This window comes from Pelodiscus sinensis, chromosome 1 (assembly GCF_052426305.1).
Source record: "Pelodiscus sinensis isolate ZL-2025 chromosome 1, ASM5242630v1, whole genome shotgun sequence".
NCBI lineage: Eukaryota > Metazoa > Chordata > Testudines > Trionychidae > Pelodiscus > Pelodiscus sinensis.
This window is the reverse complement of record NC_143052.1, coordinates 136,314,627-136,338,242: the sequence shown is the minus strand read 5'-3', so window position 1 is coordinate 136,338,242 and position 23,616 is coordinate 136,314,627. Positions and strand designations below refer to the sequence as shown.

Below are 23,616 nucleotides of genomic sequence, written 5' to 3'. Positions count from 1 at the left end.
TCTTATTTTGAAATAGCGGGCATGCTATTTCACCATCTCCTGTTCTAACCACTCACCACAACTGCCACGTCCTGGTCACTGGCACTGGGCCCCTCTCTGACTGTTCACCCCACATGGGCAGCCGCACAGATTCCCACCTGGGACTCGCTCACAAAGATGTCTGGGGGCTCCCCTAGGTGACTGCTCTGTGCCACCCAGCGCCTTACACTGACTATCGCCCCTGTTGCTTTCCCACGAGCTGTATTCTCATTCCTGGGACGGTCGGTGACACGGCGCCTGTCACTGCTGAAACTAAACTGAAACCCACTTCACCAGGCGCTGTGAGTGTGGAAGTGTCCGTGCTGAAAAGTGAAGACGTGAAAAACTGCTCTCAGGCCCTTCCCTTGTGTCAGACACGCAGAGGGTGCGTGTCAGCGCGGAGTGTGTCAGAATTACCAGTGCAAGTGATGTGGGTCTCTTCCGCACGGTCATCACACGACTGCTGTTCCCACGGGCGGGAGGGGCACTGCCAAAGGGAGCTGTGCTGCTCACGGCATGTAACATGGTCCAGCCATGTGGGACCAGAACCTTCTCCATACTCAGGGTCTGACTCAATAACCCCTCCGTCACCACAGTTCAGCTGCTTGCAGATGATTGATGCAGTGACTGTAGACATCTGATTGGAGCAGACGCTGCCCCACGTCCCATTGTAGAAAACCTCCAGCCGCCCGGCACAGTCACTGCCACTCACCAGCCGCAGGTCTGTGAACTCTAGAAGAAACGCACAGACGTGCAATTTGAATGGTCTGATTCCGAATGTAACTGGGGTGGGAAGAGTGAAATCCCCATAACCATGACCAGCCCCAGGCATTGTTCTGCACAGGCCAGTGCCTGCAAGAGTCACTGCAAGAATCAAAATGCAGGACAATGTAGCACTTTAAAGACTAACAAGATGGTTTATTAGATGATGAGCTTTCGTGGGCCAGACCCACTTCCTCAGATCAAATAGTGGAACTATTTCCACTATTTGATCTGAGGAAGTGGGTCTGGCCCACGAAAGCTCATCATCTAATAAACCATCTTGTTAGTCTTTAAAGTGCTACATTGTCCTGCATTTTGCTTCAACTACCCCAGACTAACACGGCTACATTTCTATCACTATTCTGCAAGAATCAGAGACTCGTCTGGCCCCCACATGCCCATTAGAAAGGCAAAGGGCACATCTGGAAAGTGCCCCCTTCACGGCCGTTACACGCACAGATAGTTCAGCGATAGCTGTAACTGCCCCTCCCGGGGGACACAAATGCAACAAGAACTCATGGGAAATGGAGGCTTTCTAATCAAGATCCCAGTAGGTAGGTAGGGGAGACACAGAGACAGCGAGAGAGTTTCTACCATTCCCAGCTGTCTCCTCACATCCCCTGGTAACCAGGCTCCCAGGAGCGCTCCCAGACCAGACCTGAGCAGAGAACTCCCGCGTCCTCCTTGTGTCTGCAGTTGTGCTGGCCCCAGGGCGCGAAAGGACAGGCCCAGAGATCGGATTCGTTCCCAGAGCACTTCACATCGTCCAGCCAGATCTGCCCGGACCCTTGCCCGTAATGAGCAGAGACAGTTGCATTGAGGGCGCGTCCACATCCCAGCTGTTTGCAAACGACATCGGCGTCCAGCAGGTCCCAGGAATCATCACAGACTGTCCCCCAGGTGCCATTGTAATAAATCTCCACTCTCCCGGCACAGCGACCCGGCCCATTCGCCAGCCTGATCCGCCTGCTCCCTGTGGGACAGATCCCAGCGGTTAGTGCGCAGTATGATATTTGAACAGCTATCAGTAATGCTGGTACAGTGGCTGAGATACTGAAATGCTCTTATAAATCTGTCTTTAAGAAGAAACATGGGAAAAGAAAAGAAACCTGTTGGGTAAGGAAATGAGGAAAATTGCTAGAAAAGAGTTTTGATAAATACAAAGGACCTAATTCTAAATGCCTTACACTTCTGAGTAATTGCTATTTGGGATTCGTCAGCTGGGTGAGAGCTACCTGTGAAGCTTAGGGTTTGCAGAATCAGCCCTTACTGCAGATCTTGACTATTTTCAAACACTTCTTAAATGATAAATATCAAGTTGTTTAATGAATATGACAAACAGCTAATTTTGTTTTAGTTGCTATACAGGTTGGACCTTCTGGTCCAGCACCCTTGGGACCTGAGTGGTCCTAGATGAGGGATTTTGCTGGAACAGGGAAGGTCATTTCTGGGCCCACTGCTACCAACCGCACCCCTGCCCTGCTGCCCCATGGGGCTTCCCAGCTCCCCCAGCAGCCAGGCTGGGGAACGTGCACCAGACTTCCCAACTCTCCTCCACAGCCTCACCCCAGACTTTCCATTTCTGCCCTCAGCCCAGTGGATACACATGCTGGCCTTCCTGGTTTCCTCCTGCCCCGAAACCCAGCTGGGCCATTGCGCTGAACTCCCTGCTTGCCCCCTGCACCTGCTCCTGGGTCCCTCCATCCTCTCCCTTTCACTGCATACTGGGATTCTCTTATCCTTCAACATCTGTGGGCTGGGCAAGAGAGCGCCTGTTTATAGAAGTGCAACCTGCAGAATTGGGGAGATGCCAGATTAGAAAAACCCCAGACTTGGTACCTATTTATTTTAAAAATAAAGAGAAAGAAAGGGAAATTGGATGCCTATGTCTGCAATAATGTCCCAGGCACAGAGCCTAATTCTATTTCTGCAGAAATCAATTGTGACGCTCCCACTGATACCATTGTTGCAGCAATGGGCCCTTAATGCATTGTCAGGATCAAGGTGTGGGCATGAAAAATTATTTCAGTGCACTAATATTACAGTACATGACATAGGGACATATTAAAAGTTTGTTCCTTAAATGGTGCCAGCGTTATTATATCATGTATAATTTTGTTGTGTAATCTTAAAGTAAATAAATACTGGTAAACCATCACAAAAGGACATGAGAACAATCCTGTACAATAAAAAAATAAATCTCATCACAGATTCTTTTTTTTTCCCATTTCCCGTAAATGAAAGGTTTAGGATTTAAAAATGTCATATTATAACAACAACTCTTGATATATTTCCTAAGTGTCCAAATACAGAATGTATAGGTCATTAAATATGCATTGAATCAGGGATGTGTCTCTCCCGCATTCCAGGTGAATGCCCAGATACTGTTTTGCTTTTTCCTCTCATTCAGGGACTGATTTATACAAAGTTGAACATTTCCAGCAGGAGAGACTCAGCCCTGTTTAACCTGTGTTAGGACGCCCGCCTGTGTTTATGTCCCTGCTTCAAATCAGGGATTTGAACATAGATTTCCCACATCTTTAACCACTGGGTAACATGGGGAGGGGACAGAGAGAGCTGACTTGGCTCACACATGTATCCCCAGGAATAGGTTCATGACTGAGAATTCTGAGCAGATAGGTGCCATGCTCTGGCCTGTGTGTAAGAAGCCTAAGAATTAGGTCAATGGCAAACAGCCATCTAACAAACTTTGGGTATCTAGGCCTATCCCCTTCCCCAGTATTTCACTTCTGGCAAATATAGGAGGCTTCCTATGTAGAGGTGCCCAGCTCTGCCAAGGCACTGTACAGGGAGCTGGGCATGTGACTCAGGGCTGAGGATTGTATTGGGCGGCAAGGCACTTAGGAGTCAGGCTTTCCAAAGCCAAGTCCCTTTGGGGATCTATCCCAGAGCTGTTATCCATGGCACTCTTGGTCAAAGGGCTGCCATCCTTTCCTTACTGTTGTTTTCTGAGTCAAGACAGAATGTTTTAACATTAAGAAGCCCCTCTCTCTATTACAGCTGCTCAGGAAATTCATTCTTTCCCCGACAAACTAGTCAGATGAACATGAATATTTTTTTTCTCTTTTGATAGCAAATTTGGGCTTTTCCACAAAAATCTGAACATTTTGTATGAAAACATTTTGTGAAAGGTATGTCATTGTAAAGATTTTTCATTTGCACCAAGTTTCCATGAAAATGTGTTCAGGAGTGCTATGATATACACATTTTAAGTAGAGAGTGGCATTGGTACAGGGCATTATTTATATAATGTGACTATGCTTTCTTCTGCACATAATAGGATACTATAGAAGTGGGCCAAAGTTTGAATCTCAGATCCACATCGTTTCAATGACTGATGAGATCTCGGCACAAAGAGGGGTGGAGGCAGGCCCTCAGATGGGCCATGTTCCCATTGAACCAACAGAATGTTTGTGAGTTTTCACATTTAGTCACCTGAGCAAATAACACCGACATCCTCAGCAGCTCCTGCCTGGGGTGTCTCTGACATGGAGATGTCACAGTTAGCCAGACGAGTCTCGTTCCCTGCACACTGGACCCTTCTCAGCCCCACGGGGCCTTTTCCTCGCTGAGATATAGAAGGGCTATAAGCTCTCTCAGCTGTTCCACACTGGAGCTGCCTGCAGACCACGCTGGCATCGTTCATGTCCCACTGGTCATCCAGCACCCGGCACCACACACCACGGAGGGAAATCTCCACTCTGCCGTTGCACCGGCCCTCTCCACTCAGCAACCGTAGCGCCCCAGAGAGACCTGGGCCAGGAGAGACGGGAAATACACTGAATACCAGTCCCTGCTGATACTGAGTGAGAAACAATGGACAGGTGTGAAGTGCAACACAGGTTTCTGTGCCAAGTGGAAGGTAACTCTCACCACTGTGCAGTGAGCCAGGAAACAAGCTCTTTCAAAGAGTTCATTTGTCTCTATACTGGTGGGACCTCCCTGGTCCGGGACCCTCATGTCCTGAGTGTTCCCAAACAACAGTTTTCCAGGCTAAGGGAGATTAAGGCTTCTCTCCCAACTTTTGGCTCTGCTCCCGCCTGCAGGCCCACTGCCCCTGCTCCCCACTGCCAGCCCATCCACTGCCCCCAGATTTTGACCATTTCAGATTTTGGTTGAGAGGAGGCCACCTGTGCATGCCGTGATGGGAGGGGGAAGAGAGTGAGAACATGGGGGGGAGGGGCAGATTGAGGACAGCAGCTTCAGCAGTGTTATTATTGAGCATGCTCAGTACAAGCCAAGCAGGAAATGGAGGGGGAACCAATTCCTTCCACCTCTCCACTGCCCCACATCATTTCTATCCCAGGGCTACTAAGGCACTGGGAAACTTGGCTTTTTTTGGCAATCAGTTTAGCAGTTAGCTGACAGGAGCACTGTATCTAATTCTATATAAAAGAAAGAAAATGAAATAAATATTTGACTCACTGAGCTCTAACGCTAACATATTCTGACATCTTTTGGCAAGTCACCTAAGGGACATTATAAACTTAAAAAACAACAAATGATCTGGTAGCACTTTATAGACTAACAAAATATGGAGATGGGATTATGAACTTTTGTGGGCACAGCCCACTTCTTCTAATGACCCTGGCTTTTTTCCCCTGCTTTTTTATTTTTATTTTTTATTTTTTGCTTAACAACTTTTCCTGCAGCCTTTTTTTTGGGGGTGGGGGAGAGGGCTTTGATATTTTTTTGTGAACCCATCTGATGAGTATGCTACCTCCTTCCCCACCAATTTCAATATCAGCTTCCTCATAGCTTTTATAAACTTTACTTTGAGGGGAAACTTTTAGAAGAATCCATTTCAAAGGTTCTCTGGACTACAAAGGAAAAGGGCAACCTCCCAGCCTATTGCTTTCACCTAAGAAAATAAGGAACTGGCATTTTGTAGATTCTGGAGGAGATCTGCCAGAGATGGGGGTCAGCCAGCATCTTGCTGGAAGACTTTGTGTAAGAGAAGTCATTTTAAACAAACCCTGTATCTTACTAGACTGAGTTTTAGATTATTAGTAGGGCTGTCAAGCAATTAAAAAAATTAATCACATGATTAATCACACTGTAAAACAATAGTAACAATACGATCTATTTAAATATTTGTGGATGTTTTCTACATCTTCTAATGTTTTGATTTCAATTACAACTCAGAATATAAAGTGTATAGTGCTCACTTCATTTTTTATTACAAAACATTTCACTGTAATAAAACCCCTTCAGCTCACCTCACTGAAGTATTGTAGTGCGAATTCTATCATGAAAGTTGAACTTAAATTCTTCTACATAATCAATATATGTGTGTCCTATTCAAAAGATTCCTTTTTTAGCTCAGCCCCAACTGTGGATGGCACAAGGCCGGAGGGGAGTAGACTCTGCCATGGGCAGTGCAGAGTTGGGGGGGGAGGCTCAGCCCCCAATTTCAGGTGGCATAGAGCTCAGGAGTGGGGATCAGCCCCCAGGCTTAAGGAAAGGATCAGCCCCTGGGCTGGGATGGGGGAGGAGGGGAGACCCCCACCTATGGTTGTCAGGTGTCCAGTTTTGAGCATTCTGTCCAGGAAACAAATTGAGAAAATACTGGACATAGAACTGTCCGGTATTTTCTAATTAAGTTAGTTATATTATTAGGAGTATCAGTACATAGTTGTGTACTGCCTGGCTGCGTGAGCGTGTCTACCAGTCAGGCAATATGCAACTACACAGAAGAGGGGGGAAGAGGGGGGGCAGGATGGGATGGAATCCTAGGTACCAAATTCACCCATGCACACCGCCGAGACCATGTGTGGGTCGAGCAGCATCCTGGGATCTGCGTGCGCCCAGGTCAGCCTGGCTCCCTGCCGGCCGATTCTCTTCTCCCCCCTTTCCTCCCGCCCCTACCGGCCAGTCATCCCTCTCCCACCCCCATCAGAGATCAAGTGCACACTAGAACATAACAGAAGAGTTGCGCACCTCTGATATTTCCCCCCTTCTCTGAACAGAGGAAGTTCAGGAGCATGCGGCAAATCAGGCCCCTGGTTACCAAGGATTCCTATGCAAAAGCGCTCAGGGTATGTCTACACTACCCTCCTAGTTCGAACTAGGGGGGTAATGTAGGCATACCGCACTTGCAAATGAAACCCGGGATTTGAATTTCCCGGGCTTCCCACGAGGTGTACCGGTAGTTCGGAATAGGAATCCTAGTCCGAACTACCTAGTTTGAGCCCCGTGTAGCCGCGCTGCACGGGGTTCGAACCAGCGGGGTTTTAAAAATGGCGGCTCCCCGCTTATGCAAATGAAGCCCGGGAAATTCAAATTCCGGGCTTCATTTGCAAGTGCGGTATGCCTACATTACCCCCGCTAGTTCGAACTAGGAGGGTAGTGTAGACATACCCTCAGTGCTCACCCAGCACACTGATACAGGCAGTACTGTGAGAGGAGCTGTGATTTACCACAGCAATCTGGATAGTGGACTGCAGTGAGCTCACTGAGTTCCCCACTTTGTAAGGGAACAACTCCCCCTCACATGCCTAATTTCCAGATCCACCATTGCCAGGGCACATAGCTCATAAAAACAGAAGAACAACAGCCATACTGGGTGTCACGTTACTGGAATTTGAGGGAAACAGCCAGATCGTGGCTGCACCCATAGGTGGGGGTGCTGGCCCCAACAAGAGTATAAAAGGGGGCCATGTGGGGTATTGAATGGGAGCTTATTGTTTGCTGATCCTGTGTACGCTATTTATGTGAGTGTATAATGTCTCTGTGTGTAGGTAGGAATCTGTAATCTGTGTGGAAGCTGAATATTTCTCTGAATGTGGTTAAGCATTGCTATGGACAGGCTGATTAGCGAGGCCCTGTGGGACAATGGCACTCGATGGGCCAAGGACACACCTAAGCATGAGGGCGGAGACCTAAGAGCTGCCAGCAGAGAGAGGCTGAGGGCCAGGTGACCGGCTGCATACAAGAAGAGGCCAGGAAGGAGGTATAAAGAGGCCATGTGGTTGATGCCATTTTGTTCTCAGCTCAGCACTTCATCCCAGAGGCAGCATTGCAGGGATAAAAGAGCCCAGAAGACCTGTGAACCCATCCTGATGCTAGGATGTGCAACAAGAACTTTTAAACCAGCAGCTGTTACATCTCTGCTAGAGCCTGCATTGAAGACTGGGAGATTCGGTGCATGTAACGTACTATTCTTTAACAACCTTACTCTCATACTTTTCTTGCTTGTGATAATAAACCTTTAGATATAGATTCTAAAGGATTGGCCCAGCGTGATTTGTGGGTAAGATCCAGAGGGTAAATTGACCAGGGATCTGTGGCTGGTTTCTTGGAACCGGACAGAACTTGTTCAGGGTAGGTGGGATTGGGTGCTAGGACCCCCCACCTGTGTATGAGGCCCGGGGCCATCTGGGGCACGGATATTGCTGGGGTGTCGGAGGAGTTTTGCTCGTGAGGCTTCAGGCAGTCAGCTGAAGCGCTCTGTGGGACTGGTTTGTGGCCTGTTTGGAGAGGTCACCAGTCTGGGGGCTGTAAGGAGCCCCGGAGTTGAGCAATTCGCCCTGAGCGGGCGCCCTCAGTTGTGCCCAGACACGGCCCGGTCCGTCACACTGGGTCAGACCAAAGGTTGATCTAGCCCAATATCCTGTCTTCTGACAGTGGCCAATGCCAGATGCCCCAGAGGCAGTAAACACAACAGGGAATCATCACGTGATCCCTCTCCTGTCATCCATTTCAAGCCTCTGACAAACTGAGGCTAGGGACACAATCCCTACCCATCCTGGCTAAAAGCCATTGAGGCACCTATCCTCCATGGATCGATTTAGCTCTTTTTGGAACCCTGTTAAAGTCATGGTCTTCACAACATCCTCTAGCAAGGAGTTCCACGGGTTGACAGATCTTGCGCAAAAAAGGTGTTTGTGGATGGGGAACAGTGGTTTTTTTGCTTAAGAAAGAGGCAATTGAAAAAAAAGCACAGGTGCCCTAGTGGCCATTCTGTAAACAGAAATCAGAATTTCCTTTTCAGAGAACGTCCATGCAGCCTGGACACTTCTTGGAAACTTCTTGTACAAAAGTGCATCACTTTTTCAATGCACTTCTGTAGTGTGGATGCACTCTTGTGCAAGAAGTTTTTGCGGAAGATCTCTTCCACAAAAAGCTTCTTGAGCAAGAAGCCTGTAGTATAGACATAGCCTCTCTCTAGTTGGTTCCTACAATTACTCTGCAAGAGAATGACAACTTATAAATCCATTAATGATTACCCGGGGAGGTTACAATGTTCTTCAACAGGTTTCTGTGTGTTACCATTTTGAACATCTGTTTTGTGTCCATTGATCCTTTGCCGTAGAGACTGTCCAGTTATGCCAATAACCATGGTAGAGGGGCATTGCTGGCACTTTGTGGCATAAATCACATTAGGTGATGTACAGTTGTATGAGCCTCTGATGTGGTGGTTTATGTGGTTAGGTCCTGTGATGATATCACATGTATAGATGTGTGGACAGAATTGGCACTGAAGTTGATTGCAGGGGTGGGTTTCTGGGTGAGTATGGTAGAGATGTGCTGTGCGGTTACTGGAAAGAATTTGTTTGAGGTTAGGGAGTTGTCTGTAGGTGAGCATTGGCCTGTCACTGAAGGCCTGTTAGAGTCAGGGGTCATTTTCCAGGATAGGCTGCAGATTATTGATAATGTGCTGAAAGGATTTAAATTGGGAGCTGTAGGTGATGACAAATAATGTCCTGTTGCTTTCTTTGTTGGGCCTGTCTTGAAGAAGTTGATATCTGGGTTCTTGTCTGGCTCTGTCAATCTGTTTTTTCAGTTCCCTGGGTGGGTATTTAAGTTTTAAGAACACCTGGTATAGAGCCTTCAGGTATATGTCTTTCTCTGTGGGATTGGAGCAAATCTGGTTGTATTTTGGGGCCTGGCTGTAAACAATTGATTGTGTGATATGTCCTGGATGGAAGCTAGAGGTATGCAGATAAGTGTAAAGGTTGGTAGATTTCTGGTATAAGGTGGTGGAAATGTGTCTGTCATGTAATTGCACCGTAGTGTCAAGGAAGTGATTTCTCATGTGGACTGGTCCAGGCTAAGGTTGATGGTGGGGTGGAAGTTGTTGAAATCCCTGTGAAATTCTTCAAGGGTCTCCTTCCTGTGGGTTCCTATGATGAAGATATCATCAGTGTAGCGTAAGAAGAGTAAGGATGCTAGGGGGCGAGAGCTGAGGAAACATGTGAGGTCAGCCATAAAGACTCTGTCATGTTGCAGGGCCATGCAGGTGCCCAAGCTGTGTCACTAACTTGAAGGTATAAATTGTCCCCAAATTCGAAATAGCTGTGGGTGAAGACAAAGTTGCAGAGTTCTGTACCCAGCTGTGCAGTGGTGTCATCAGGAATGGTGTTCCTGACAGCCAGTAATCCATCTTCGTGTGGAATGCTGGTGTAAAGAGCTTCGACGTCCATGGTGGCCAGCATGGTGTTTTCAGGAAGATTAATGATATTTTGTAGTTTCCTCAGGAAGTCAGTGGCATCTAAGAGTGCTGGCAGTTTATGGACTGAGAGGAGAGAGGAGAGTGTCAGATAATCCTGCAGTAAGTGTGCCAATGCCATGTCCAGGATTTCCATGTTGTGGATCTTGGGTAGCAGATAGAAAACTCCCAGTGGGGGATTTGGGATGTGTTTGTGCAGATCTGGTCCTGAGTTGTAGCAGGTAGTTTCTAGAGCAGATGGTGTAATTCCTTTTGGCATTGTTCAGTGGAATCAGAGGAAAGAACTCCATAGAATCTGGTGTTGGTGGTTTGTCTGGCAGCCTCATGTTCGTAATCTGTTCTGTTCATGATGACTCCAGCACCCCCTTTGTCAGCCTCTTTCATGATGATGTTAGAATTGTTTTTGAGGCTGTGTGTAGCATTGCGTTCTGCATGGCTGAGGTTATATGTTACAGGTTGTTCTTTGCTTACTGTCAGCCCGTGCACATTTGCAGAAGCAATTGATGTTGAAGTCAAGACTCTTGTTACAACTGTCAGGAGAGGTCCACACAGAGGCCTTCCTCTTGTGGAGTTGGCGGTGGGGGCGGGAGAGGGGGGAGGGAGCTGGAGGGTCAGTGTGTTGTTCAGTGGCGTGTTGGAAATATTCCTTTAGCTGGAGGTGGCGAAAATAGGCTTCCAGTTCACCACAAAACTGAATCATGTTTGTGGGAGTGGTGGGGCAGAGAGTCCTCGAGATAGGACAGATTCTTCCACTAGGCTAAGAGTGTGGCTGGATAGGCTGACAATGTTGTTAGGTGAGTTGAGGGTCCCAGAGTTGAATATCCTGAGGCATGTAGGAGTTTGGATAGTTTACTGCCCTTGTTCTTCTGAAGAGGTGAACTGAGCATTGTAGGTGGCTTGTGGGGTTTTAGAAAAGTCCAGCCAAGAGGAAGTTCCTGTGGAAGCTTGATTTTTTATGAGAGTCTCTAGAGTTGATTGCTCCTCCTTGATTTTCTTCTGTTTGTTGTACAGTATGCTGGTTAGGTGGTTCCTCAGCTTCTTAGAGAGTGTGTGGCATAATCTCTTACTATATATAGTCTGTGAAGGGGTATGTATACTGTAGTGGATTTTTCTCCTTTAGTCCATTGGGTATGATGTTCATCTGTTTGCACTTGGATAAGAAGATGATGTCTGATTGGATCCATGTGAGTTTCCTTGTACAGTTGATGGATTTCCACTCCATATGGCTGATGCTGGGCCTTGCATGTTTAAAAGTCTCAGAGGGATAGCCATGTTAGTCTGTAAGGGTATGTTTACAGTAGCCCCCTAGTTTGAACTAGGGTGGCTAATGTAGGCATTCGAAGTTGCAAATGAAGCCCATGATTTAAATATCCCGGGCTTCATTTGCATCTTCCCATCTGGTGCCATTTTTAAATCCCCTTACTCCGAATTAACTGTCTCATCCCACGAGGTGTTACAGTTAACTCAAACTAAGGACTTAGTTCGAGTTAACGTTTGACTGACGCATGTAGCCACAGGCAGTTAGTTCGGATTAAGGAGATTTAAAAATGGTGCCCGGATGGGAAGATGCAAATAAAGCCCGGGATATTTAAATCCCGGGCTTCATTTGCAATTTTGAATGCCTACAGTAGCCTCTCTAGTTCGAACTAGAAGGCTAGTGTAGACATACCCTAACTTAACAAAAATCCAAAACAAGTGGTCCTGTAGCACCTTAGAGATTAACAAAAATATGTAGATGGTACCATGAGCTTTTGTGGGCACAACCCACTTCTTCAGATGATGAGTGGAGCAAGAAGCACAGAGGGACACGGAAACCCAAAAAATTAAAGCAGAAAAAGGGGACACAGGTGGAGGAGAAAAGAAAAAACCCTGCCACTTAAAGTGTCCATGCTAAATGAGGTTAATAGAGTGGGTGGTAAGTGCCTGATACTTAGATGGGGACCGTAAAAACAGGGTTCCAGATCTAGTGCCTCTTGCCCCAGGTCATCATCTGAAGAAGTGAGCTGAGCCCACGAAAACTTATGATACCATCCACATGTTTTGTTAGTCTCTAAGGGTATGTCTACACTACCCCGCTAGTTCGAACTAGGGGGGTAATGTATGTATACCGAATTTGCTAATGAAGCCCGGGATTTGAATTTCCCGGGCTTCATTAGCATAAAGCTGGTGCCGCCATTTTTAAAAGCCGGCTAGTGCGAACCCCGTGCCGCGCGGCTGCACGCAGCACGGGCTAGATAGTTCGAACTACGTAGCCATTCTGAACTATCTGTACACCTCGTGGAACGCTTCCCGGATCCGGACGGCCCCCCGCTGGGCTTCCTGGATGGCGGTGGTGCGGAGCTGACCGTAGTGTCCAGCCATGTGGTCAGCCTCAGCCATCCAGGCTGGCAGGAAAGCCTCCCCCTTTCACTCACACAAATTGTGGAGCACACAACATGCCGCCACCACGGGAGGGATGTTGTGCTCGGCCAGGTCCAGACGGGTGAGGAGGCATCGAAAGCGGGCTTTCAGTGGCCTGAAGGCCCCCTCCACCACGATGCGGGCCCTGGTCAGCCTGGCATTGAAGGCCTGGCGGGAGGGATTGAGGTGCCCCGTGTAGGGCTTCATGAGCCAGGGCTGCAGTGGGTAGGCGGCATCCCCCACCAGGCACACGGGCATGTCCACGTCCCCACCCTGATGTGGCGGTCGGGCAAGAAGGTCCCATCCTGCAGTCGCTGGCACACGGAGGAGTTGCGGTACACCCGTGCGTCGTGTGCTTTGCCGGACCAGCCCACATTAATGTCCGTGAACTGGCCCCGGTGGTCACACACGGCCTGCAGGATCACGGAGAAGTACCCCTTGTGGTTGACGTACCGGGACGCCTGGTGTTCCGGGGCATGGATGGGGATGTGCGTCCCGTCGATGGCCCCCCCGCAGTTGGGGAAGCCGAGGGCGCCGAATCCCCGGAAGACGGCGTCCGGGTCGGCGAGGCGGACCATCCTGCGGAGCAGCACCCGGTTGATGGCCTTGACCACCTGCGGAGAGAGACACAGCAAAGCGCCAATCAGTGGGGCGCCCAGGTGGCTGGGAGCGTTCGTGCCCTGGCAGTGCCCCGCGCCCCACTCCCGGAAGCAACCCCCCTGGCAGCGTGTAGTATGGCCGGGACAGCCCGACCCCTCCGGTGCGGGGCGCTTTCACCTCCTCCCGCCCCCCCCTTGTCCCTGGGGCGGCCCATCCCCTCCTCGCAGCCCCACTCCCCCCTGGCTCGGTGGCCGACAAGTGCCATACCTGCATGAGCACCGCTCCGACGGTGGATCTCCCCATGCCGAACTGGTTCCCGACGGATCGGTAGCTGTCCAGCATGGAGAGCTTCCAGAGGGCGATGGCCACCCGCTTCTGGAGGGGGATGGTGGGCCTCATGCGAGTGTCCCTTCTGTGCAGGGCAGGGGTGATCCACTCGCAGAGCTCCAGGAATGTGTCCCTCCTCATCCTGAAGTTCTGGGTCCACTGTCGGTCGTCCCAGCGCTCCAGGACGATGCGGTCCCACCAGTCGCTGCTGGTGTCCAGACGCCAGACGCGGCGGGGCACGCCGGTGCCAGGGCACTGCCGCGGCTCCTCCACGGCCCCCAGGGCAGCCAGGTGGAGAGGCAGGGGGCTGACGTGCACCAGGTGGTGCCAGGCAGCCTCGAGCCATTGCTGGCAGGCTTGCAGCAGCAAGTCCAGAACGTGCACCAGAAGGTGCAGGGCGAGCCGTGGCTCCATGTTGCCACCTGCGGCGGCCCCCCCAAAAGGAAGCACCGACACAGACGGGCACAGAGACCAACGCTTTGCTGTCCCTCGGCGAGGTTGGCAAGCAAGCAGGAAAAGCTGAGAACCGGCTGTCCAGGGGGGGTCCCTTTAAGCACGAGCCTCAGATAGCCTCAGACAGCAGCCACACAAAGCAACTACTGACCTGATGCCCTGCCAGAACCGGTTTCAGCTGCCCTTAAATGCCCCCCTGCGTCCAATCAGTGTGGACGCGCTAGTTCAAATTAGCAAAACGCTAATTCGAACTAGTTTTTAGTTTTAGATGCGCTAGTTCGAATTAGCTTAGTTCGAATTAACTAATTCGAACTAAGTTAGTTCGAACTAGCGCTGTAGTGTAGACGTACCCAGAAAGACAGACCAGTACAGAACATCGTAAGGTGAGAGTTTGTGAATTCTTGCCTTATTTATGTGCTCCAAATTATGTTCAGATTTATGGGGAAAGGGCAGTGCTCTGGAGAGAGAAGGCTCGATAGCAATCTACAGAATAGATATTTTAGATGCTGATCCTAGTCCCAGCACCACTTTAAATACAGGCTACAGATTTCTGTTTCCCCACACTGGTTGGTTGCTGACAAAGATTTGCCGTATTAGGGAGGAATGGCCACATGAGAGAGCTTACAGAGGTGCAGCTCTAATGCACCCTCTAAAAGCTGACAGGAAGGCAGTAGCTATATTGCCAATACAGCATTCCCCACACTGGCATTTAGGTTAGTCTAACATGTCACTGCGTGTGGGGAGGGTAGATTTTTCACATCTTTCTGCGACATAAGTTACTGCAATGTAAGTGGTAGTATAGGCCCGGCCTCAGATGCTGCCATTATTTTAGCTTTGAAGAATCCAGCTGACAAATCCTACAAGTCATGACTATATTGCAGACTTAGACATCTTCTCTAAGAAAAGACGGGGAGGAGAAGGGAGATGTATTTTGCTGTGTGCGTTGAAGTAAGGAACATGTTGAGCTGCAACCTAATATTTGAATGTTTGTCACAGAAGCAAAAATGGGGAAAGCTGTAGAAGGAAACCAGAGATGGGCCTAAACCACTATGGGTAGCCATCAGATACCTTGCCATCAATTACCTCCGGCAAGGGTCCTTTTTCCGACTTTTCCAAAGATTTGAAGTCAGAGAGGGGAAGAGTTTTGAAAAACCAAGGGTATGTCTACACTACAATGTTAGTTCAAACTAACGGACGTTAGTTCGAACTAACATTCATAGCCGCTACACTAGCGCTCCGCTAGTTCAAATTTGAATCGAACTAGCGGAGCGCTTAGTTCGAACTAGGAAAACCTCATTTCACGAGGATTAACCCTAGTTCGAACTTACTAGTTCGAATTAAGGGGTGTGTAGCCCCTTAATTCGAACTAGTGGGAGGCTAGCCCTCCCCAGGTTTCCCTGGTGGCCACTCTGGCCAACACCAGGGAAACTCTATGCCCCCCTCCCGGCCCCGGACTCTTTAAAGGGGCACGGGCTGGCTACGGTGCCCGTGCCAGGTGCAAGCCTGCCAGCACCCAGCCAGCAGACCCTGCACCTGGCACGGCACAGAGCCACCCACCCGATGCCCCCCAGCCCACCCCCTCTTCCCGGGACCAGGCTGGCGGCTCCCAGGAGCTTGCCCTGGACCGCAAGAGGCGGGCACCTTCCTGGGCTAGTGCGGACATCGTGGACCTCGTCCACGATCTCCGCACTAGGCACAGGAAAGTGGCCGTCTAGGGCAGGAGAGCTGCCAGCCTGGCCACCCAGGAGCAGGTGTGCATGAAAATCAAGGGGGTCCACTGAGACCCCCGACCCTGAGCCCTGAGCTTACAATGGCCGTCCTGGGTCAGACCAAAGGTCCATCTAGCCCAGTAGCCTGTCTGCCGACAGCAGCCAACCCTAGGAACCCTGGAGGGGATGGACCGAAGACAGTGACCAAGCCATTTGTCTCGTGCCATCCCTCTCCAGCCTTCCACAAACTTTGGGCAGGGACACCACTCCTCCCCCCCTGGCTAAGACTACTCCATGGACCCAACCTCCATGACTTGATCTCACTTCCCTTTAAACTCTGTTCTAGTTGTAGCCTTCACAGCCTTCTGCAGCAAGGAGTTCCACAGGTTAACTATTTGCTTTGTGAAGAACAACTTTCTCTTACTAGTTTGAAGCCTGCTACCCATTCCTTTCCTTTGGTGTCATCTAGACCTTCTTTAGGGGAACTCATGAAGAACTTTTCTGAATGCACCCTCTCCACCCAACTCCTGCTTTTAGAGACCTCTATACTGTCCCCCCTCCGTCTCCTCTTTTCTAAGCTGAACAGTCCCAGTCTCTGTAGCCTCTCTTCATCTGGGACCTGTTCCCAACCCCTGATCATTGTAGTTGCCCTCCCCTCTCCCAGCCTTTCTCTTTACCTCTCCCACCTCCTTTTCCCAGTCTCCCCAAGTTTTGTTCAATAAAGACAGAGTCAATGTTGGAAGAAACGTTATCTTTATTTTGTACATCAATAAGAAGGGGGGCTAGGGAAGGGTAAGTGGAAGGAGGTGAGGGAGGAATGGGGTACAAGGCCCCGATGGGGAGGACTGGGCTGGCTCTGCGGGCTTCTGGGGGTGGAAGCTCTCCGGCAGCCCCCCAATTGTCCCCTCTCCCCAGATGGCAGCCTGCGGCAAGTGCAGCCGGGCTGATGGCCGAGTGGTGTGATGTGCCCAGTGTGGGTACTCCGGGCAATCCAAGCCAGGACTGCTTTGCAAGCGGAGCACCCCTTAGAACTGTCTGTCCGGGGTGGGGGTCGGGACCCTTTAAGCGCAGCCCTCGGCTAGCCTGAGACAGCATCTGCACGCTCTAAGTCCTCCTCTGATGCCCTGCTGGCACTGCTTCCGGCCATCCTTAAGCCCTGTTCAGGGTCCACTCAATGTGGACTTGCTAGTTCGAATTAGCAAAATGCTAATTCGAACTAGTTTTTAGTTCTAGACGCGTTAGTTCGAATTAGCTTAGTTCGAATTAACTAATTCTAACTAAGTTAGTTCGAACTAGCGCTGTAGTGTAGACGTATCCCTATAGAGTAACTGTGGGTATGTCTACACTACCCCGCTAGTGCGAACTAGCGGGGTAATGTATGCATACCGAACGTGCAAATGAAGCCCGGGATTTGAATTTCCCGGGCTTTATTTGCATAAGCCGGCCGGCGCCATTTTTAAATGCCGGCTTGTTCGAACCCCGTGCCGCGCGGCTACATGCGGCACGGGCTAGATAGTTCGGACTAGTAAGCCATTCCGAACTATCTGTACGCCTCGTGGAATGAGGTGTACAGATAGTTCGGAATGGCTTGCTAGTCCGAACTATCTAGCCCGTGCCGCGTGTAGCTGCGTGACACAGGGTTTGAACAAGCCGGCATTTAAAAATGGTGCCAGCCGGCTTATGCAAATAAAGCCCGGGAAATTCAAATCCCGGGCTTCATTTGCACGTTCGGTATGCATACATTACCCCGCTAGTTCGCACTAGCGGGGTAGTGTAGACATACCCTGTGTTTGCTGTGTAGAGGTGCTTAATCAAAGCACCAGCTGCTTTCGTTAAGGGTATATCTAAACTACACCCCTCTGTGGGCAGAGGGATGTAAGTTAAACACACTGAAAGTGCAAATGAAGCAGAGGAGTACAGGATCTTTCGAAATGGGGCATTTCTGTTGAAAATGTCCCGTCTAAACTGCCTTTATTTTTGAAAAGTCCGTTTTGAAAAAAAGCAGTCGCTGCCATTATGCAAATGAAGTGCAGGATTTTTAAATCTCAGCTTCATTTGCACTTTCAATGTGTCTAATTTACATCCCTCTGCCAACAGAGGACAGGACATTTGTGAAAGATACCAGCGGCCTAAGGAGCAGAGATCTGGGGCATCTGAACTCGTTCCTGAAAAGTGGGAAAGCTTTTGATACGATCTCCCACAATATTCTTGCCAGCAAGTTAAGGAAGTATAGATTGGATAAATGGACAGTAAGATGGATAGAAAACTGTCTAGAAGATCAGGCCCAGCAGGTAGTGATCAAGGGCACAATGTCAGGTTGGAGGTCAGTTTCTAGCAGAGTACCCCAAGGATCAGTTCTAGGACTCGTTTTGTTCAATATCTTTATTAATGACCTAGATGAGGGGATGGATTGCACCCTCAGCGAGTTTGCAGATGACACTAAGCTGGGGGAGAGGTAGATACGCTGGAGGGCAGAGTTAGGGTCCAGAGTGACCTGGATAGATTAGAGGACTGGGCCAAAAGAAATCTGACGAGGTTCAACAAGGACAGAATCCCAAGCATTGTTACAGGCTGGGGACCAACTGGCTAAGTAGCAGTTCTGCAGAAAAGGATCTGGGGATTACCATGTATGAGAAGCTGGAGATGAGACAACAGTGCACCCTTGTATCCAAGAAGGCTAAGGGGCATATTAGGTTGCATTAAGAGGAGCATTGCCAGCAGATCCAGAGATGTCATTATTCCCCTTTATTCGGCTTTGGTGAGGCCACATCTGGAGTATTGTGTCCAGTTCTGGGCACCCAATTACAGGAAGGATGTGGACACATTGGAGAGGGTCCAGCAGAGAGCGACCAAAATGAGCATAGGATATGACCTATGAAGAAAGGCTGAGGGATTTGGGTTTATTTACTCTGCAGAAGAGAAGAGTGAGGGGGGATTTGATAGCAGCCTTCAACTTCCTAAAGGGAGGTTCCAAAGAGGATGGAGAGAGGCTGTTTTCAGTAGTGATGGATGGCAGAATGAGGAGCAATGGTCTCAAGTTACAGTGGGAGAGGTCTAGGTTGGAAATTAGGAGAAACTATTTCCCTAGGAAGGTAGTAAAGCACTGGAATGGGTTCCCTAGGGAGGTGGTGGAATCTCCATCCCTAGAGATTTTTAAGCCTCAGCTTGACAAAGCCCTGGCTGGGATGATTTAGTTGTAGATCCCCTGCCTATGGGATCTTTCACAAAGACATGATTATTTACTTAAAGTGTGGAGGGTATTACTATGCTGTGAATCTGCACACACCCTTTGCAGTTGTGGGTCTGTGGCCTACTAGGTAAGAGCCTGGGATGGACAAGGGGGGCACTTTGCTCAGGAACAGCAGGGCAAACACTTTATTTCCAGAAGGTGGAATGGGGCTATAATGGTTCCACAGTTAGATGAGATCTCTGCCTGTGGATTGCTTCTGAAACATCAGCCTCAACCTGATGAAGGGCCGAATCAGCCCTGCTGAGGTTGAGAGAATCTAGATTACAAAGCTCAGGTTTATGGTACAGAGCTGTTCTCTCCTGTTCACCCTATCCTAGTGCCAGGATCTACTTCGCCACCCTTCTCACTACAGCCAGATGGGTCTCTGATCAGGAGAACGTAAAGACAGAGAAACATTCTGATATCCCTACTTACCTGAGCGCTGTAGTCAATGGGACGACCCATGAAGACCCTGATCTGGCCAGTACACTGCACTGGAACTCACATGCTCACTTCTGTATGACACTTACCGGAGCAAATAACCATGGCCGTGTCCCCGGGGGAACAGGGCGGGTTGCCCAGGGTTCGGCGGGGACAGTCCCACAGGCAGGATTCAGTCCCTTCACAATGAAAAGCCTCGTTCCATACGGTGCCGCTCCCTTCCCTGAAATGCACTCCCCTCGGGATCGACTCAGCAACGCCACAGTTCAGCTGATGGCAGAGGACATTGGCATCTTGCAAATCCCAGTGGGAAGCACAGAGGCTTCCCCACGTGTCTCCATATCGGATCTCCACTCTTCCGGAGCACTCAGTGCCATTCACTAACCTGCCTCCGAGGCACCCTGAGCACAAGGGAAAGTGAGAGTCGAGGTGGTGCAGGGATCAGTGTTAATAGCAAGGACAGGGAGAGGAGGGGAGGGGAAAGCAAGCTGGGATTGTTCTTATTTAATGCTAGAAATGCCTCTGTGGGGCTATGGGGCATTTCTCCTCTATGTAAAGGGACTCTTAGCTCCTTACTAAAACTCAGTGAGAGTTTTTGGTTGGCCAGCTCCCAGTACCAAAAGGGGAAGGGTCCATGAGAAATCAGGGCCCTGAGACTGACAGACCCCAGAGACAATGAGAAGAGGCCAACACTCCAGGTCAGCCCAACTGACAGGCTGGACAGGCCAATGAGGAAATTAGGAGGCCAGATCCCATACTCTGTGTGAGCTGGGATTTTCTGAGTCTCAGAGAAAAGGAGGGAGAGCTAAGAAGAGCAGCAAGAAGAGCAAGCTGTGCTGAGAGGCAGACCTGCAGTGACAGAGCCAGAGGCCCACACATCTCAGACCCTGTGCTGAGAGACAGACCTGTAGTGACCAGAGAGCCAAAGGGGTCAGAGGAGCAACACAAGGAGCTGGAGGCTGGCAAAGCAGCACAGTCTGCAGCTGGGTGTGGTGAGCAGCTGGGACTAGCAAAGTGGGGGGAGAGGCTCTGGGCAGGGAGACACCACCAGCCAAGAGGCCCTGCAGGCCAGACTTGGAGAGGGATTGTAACTCCAGCTGGGAGAGGGGGTCCTGCCACCTAGAGCCTGAAGTTGTGTGGTCACTGCCAGAGGAAGTGTGTCCAACCTGCAGCCCCCCTGCAGCACAGCCAGGGTTTGATAGAGAGCCCTGGGACCTATAAGGAACAAACTGTGAACTGTCCTTACACTCTGCAAACTGCTGTTTGTGATGTCCCCATGCCACAATGCGGGGTTATGTGTTCTCATTTAACCTCTCTCATTTTTCCTTATTCTTTTCTTTTTAATCGGTTGGGCTGTGTCTAGACTGGCAAGTTTTTCCGCAAAATCATCTGCCTTTGCGGAAAAACTTGCCAGCTGTCTACACTGGCCGCTTGAATTTCCGGAAAAGCACTGACGATCTCATGTAAGATTGTCAGTGCTTTTGCTGAAATACTATGCTGCTCCCATTCGGGCAAAAGTCTTTTTCCGAAAGACTTTTGTGCAAAAGGGCAAGTGTAGACAGCAGAGATTTCTTTTCCACAAAAAAGCAAAATGGCGATCGGGGCTTTTTTGCGGAAAAGCACGTCTAGATTGGCCACGGACGCTTTTCCACAAAAAGCGTTTTTGTGGAAAAGCGTCCTGCCAATCTAGACGCTCTTTTCCAAAAATGCTTTTAACGGAAAACTTTTCCGTTAAAAACATTTCTGGAAAATCATGTCAGTGTAGATGTAGCCATGCTGTTTAATAAATTGCATTCACTTTGAACTGTATGTAGTGATCAGTGGGTCAAGAAAGCATCCAGTGTGAAGAGAGCACCCCGGAGTGGGGACACCCTAACCTCTGCCCTAAGGGACTACAAGGTTGGGGATTCAGCCCCAGAAAACCTGGGCCCAGCCTTGTTGGGGTTTCGAGGACTCTGCTACGCAGGAGAGTGGAAGAGGAGCTCTCAAGGTCAGGGAGGCCGTAGGGTAAAGGAAATGGGAATGGGGACTCAGATCCTTTCGCTGGTCCATTTCACTGGGGTGGTATAGAAGCCAGGAAAGTTCCCCACAATAGCGGGACCATTGCCCTGCTTACATCTAGCACATTCACAAACCGACACTCCATCCATGGGAGTGTGAGGGCCGACAAGAGACCAGCATTTGGTTACTTGGTACATTTCATACTCAAGGCTCCACAAGCACTTCAGAGGGATCAGATCCAGCAAACTTGGCTGGTGCAGGGGCCAGGTGCCAATTTAGGGCCAGCTTGCCAGTCCAATGGTGCTTGGCCAATTTACACACTGAAAATCTGGCTGACAGTGTTCCCTAGTTTCCCGCTGCAGCCCACCTGCACACACCACGCTGGCTTCACTCCCAGCAGGACACTCGGTTGCACCAAGCCCAGTAACAGGATACTGCCTCAAGCAGGATTCATTCCTCTCACAGCCAAAAGTGCCATTCCAGGCAGGCCCGTCTCCTGTCCCAAAGAGCGGCCCCGCTGGTATCAACAGGGCAAATCCACAGTTGAGCTGCTGGCAGAGGGTGTGGGCAGCCTGAAAATCCCAGCGGGGGTCACAGAGGGTTCCCCAGGTGCCTCCGTGGTCAAGCTCCACTCTCCCTGAACATCCTGTGCTGCCGTTTGCAAGCCTGTACCCGCTGTACCCTGAGAACAAAGAGAAAGGAAGAGATCAGAGAGACATTTCTCTTATAGAATTGCCTACAGAAATGTAACTAAAGAGCTTTAGTAACAACTGGTCACTTTCTTAAATCTGGATGTTCAGACACAATAGTTGGGCTCTGACAGTACAGGTGTTACTGCACAGGGTTGCATTAGTGATCCAAATTTGGGTTCATTGGGCTGAAAAGTTTCCAAGATACAACACACAGGGGAAAAAAAAGTTAAAGTTAACAGATTCTGGCAATTTTTTAACACAGAGAGAGATCAGACCAGGGCTCATATCATTGTACAGGGATCTCAGACACTTGAAAGTCGGAGGAGAAGCCACATTAGCCTATTTCAGTAAAAACAAGTAGTCCTGTGGCACTTTAAAAATGAACAATTTTATTTGGGAATAAGCTTTTGTGGACTAGAGCTCAATTCATCAGATGCATGAACTGGAAATATCAGTTTAGCAGAAAATTTAACATACATGTAAAGATAGGAGTGTTACATTACAACTTGGAAGATCAGTGTTAATGAGATGAACTTAATCAAGGTGGATGTGTGTGCAGACTAAATAAGCCCAAATCCCACAGCCTCGCCTCATAGGTCATGTGCTGCAGCCCACTAATCATTCTGGTTGCCTTCCACTGGACCCTCTCCAATGTGTCCACATCCTTTCTGTAGTGGGGGGTCCAGAATTGGATACAATACGCCAGATATGGCCTCAGCAGAGCCGAATAAAGGGGAATAATCACTTCTCTGGATCTGCTGGCAATGTTCCTCCTTATGTTCCCCAATATGCCATTAGCCTTCTTGGCTACAAGGGCACACTGTTGACTCATCTCCAGGTTCTCATCCACTGTAACCCCCAGGTCCTTTTCTGCAGAACTGTTACTTAGCCATTTTGTCCGCAGCCAGTAACAATGCTTGGGATTCTTTCGTCCCAAGTGCAGGACTCTACACTTGTCCTTGTTGAACCTCATCAGATTCTCGTGGCCCAATCCTCCAATTTGTCTAAGTCATTCTGTACCCTATCTCTGCCCTTAAACGTATCTACCTCTCCCCCCAGCTTAGTGTCATCCGTAAACTTGCTGAGGGTGCAATCCATCCCCTCATCCAGATCATTAATAAAGATATTGAACAAAACCGGTCCTAGAACCGAACCTTGGGGTACTCCGCTAGAAACCGACCACCATCCTAACATAGAGCCATTGATCAATACCCGCTGGGCCCGGCCGTCTAGTCATCTTTCTATCCATCTTACCGTCCATTTATCCAATCCACAATCCCTTAACTTGCTGGCAAGAATATTGTGGGAGACCGTATCAAAAGCCTTGCTAAAGTCAAGGTATATCACATCCACTGACTTCCCCATGTCCACAGAGCCAGTGACCTCATCATAGAAGCTAATCAGATTGGTCAGGCACGACTTGCCCTTTGTGAATCCATGCTGACTATTCCTAATCACTTTCCTCTCGTCCAAGTGCCTCAATATGGATTTCTTAAGGACCCCTTCCATGAT

At 49.4% G+C, this 23,616-nt stretch overlaps 2 protein-coding genes across 2 annotated transcripts in view; one reads left to right on the top strand and one right to left on the bottom strand.

Moving 5' to 3' along the window:
* LOC149525640 (uncharacterized) overlaps positions 1–23,616 on the top strand; it is a 238,290-nt gene that overhangs the window by 14,426 nt on the left and 200,248 nt on the right. The gene's annotated exons all lie outside the window — the stretch shown is intronic.
* Positions 1–23,616, bottom strand: part of LOC112545108 (scavenger receptor cysteine-rich type 1 protein M130-like) — a 60,405-nt gene that overhangs the window by 12,148 nt on the left and 24,641 nt on the right. Inside the window, exons 5-9 of the mRNA XM_089775352.1 lie at positions 21,780–22,094; positions 19,501–19,812; positions 4,237–4,554; positions 1,439–1,753; positions 399–750 (exon numbers count right to left, since the gene is read on the bottom strand). Of these exons, the coding sequence (XP_089631478.1) occupies positions 399–750; positions 1,439–1,753; positions 4,237–4,554; positions 19,501–19,812; positions 21,780–22,094 (1,612 nt within the window). The remainder of the gene's footprint in view (positions 1–398; positions 751–1,438; positions 1,754–4,236; positions 4,555–19,500; positions 19,813–21,779; positions 22,095–23,616) is intronic.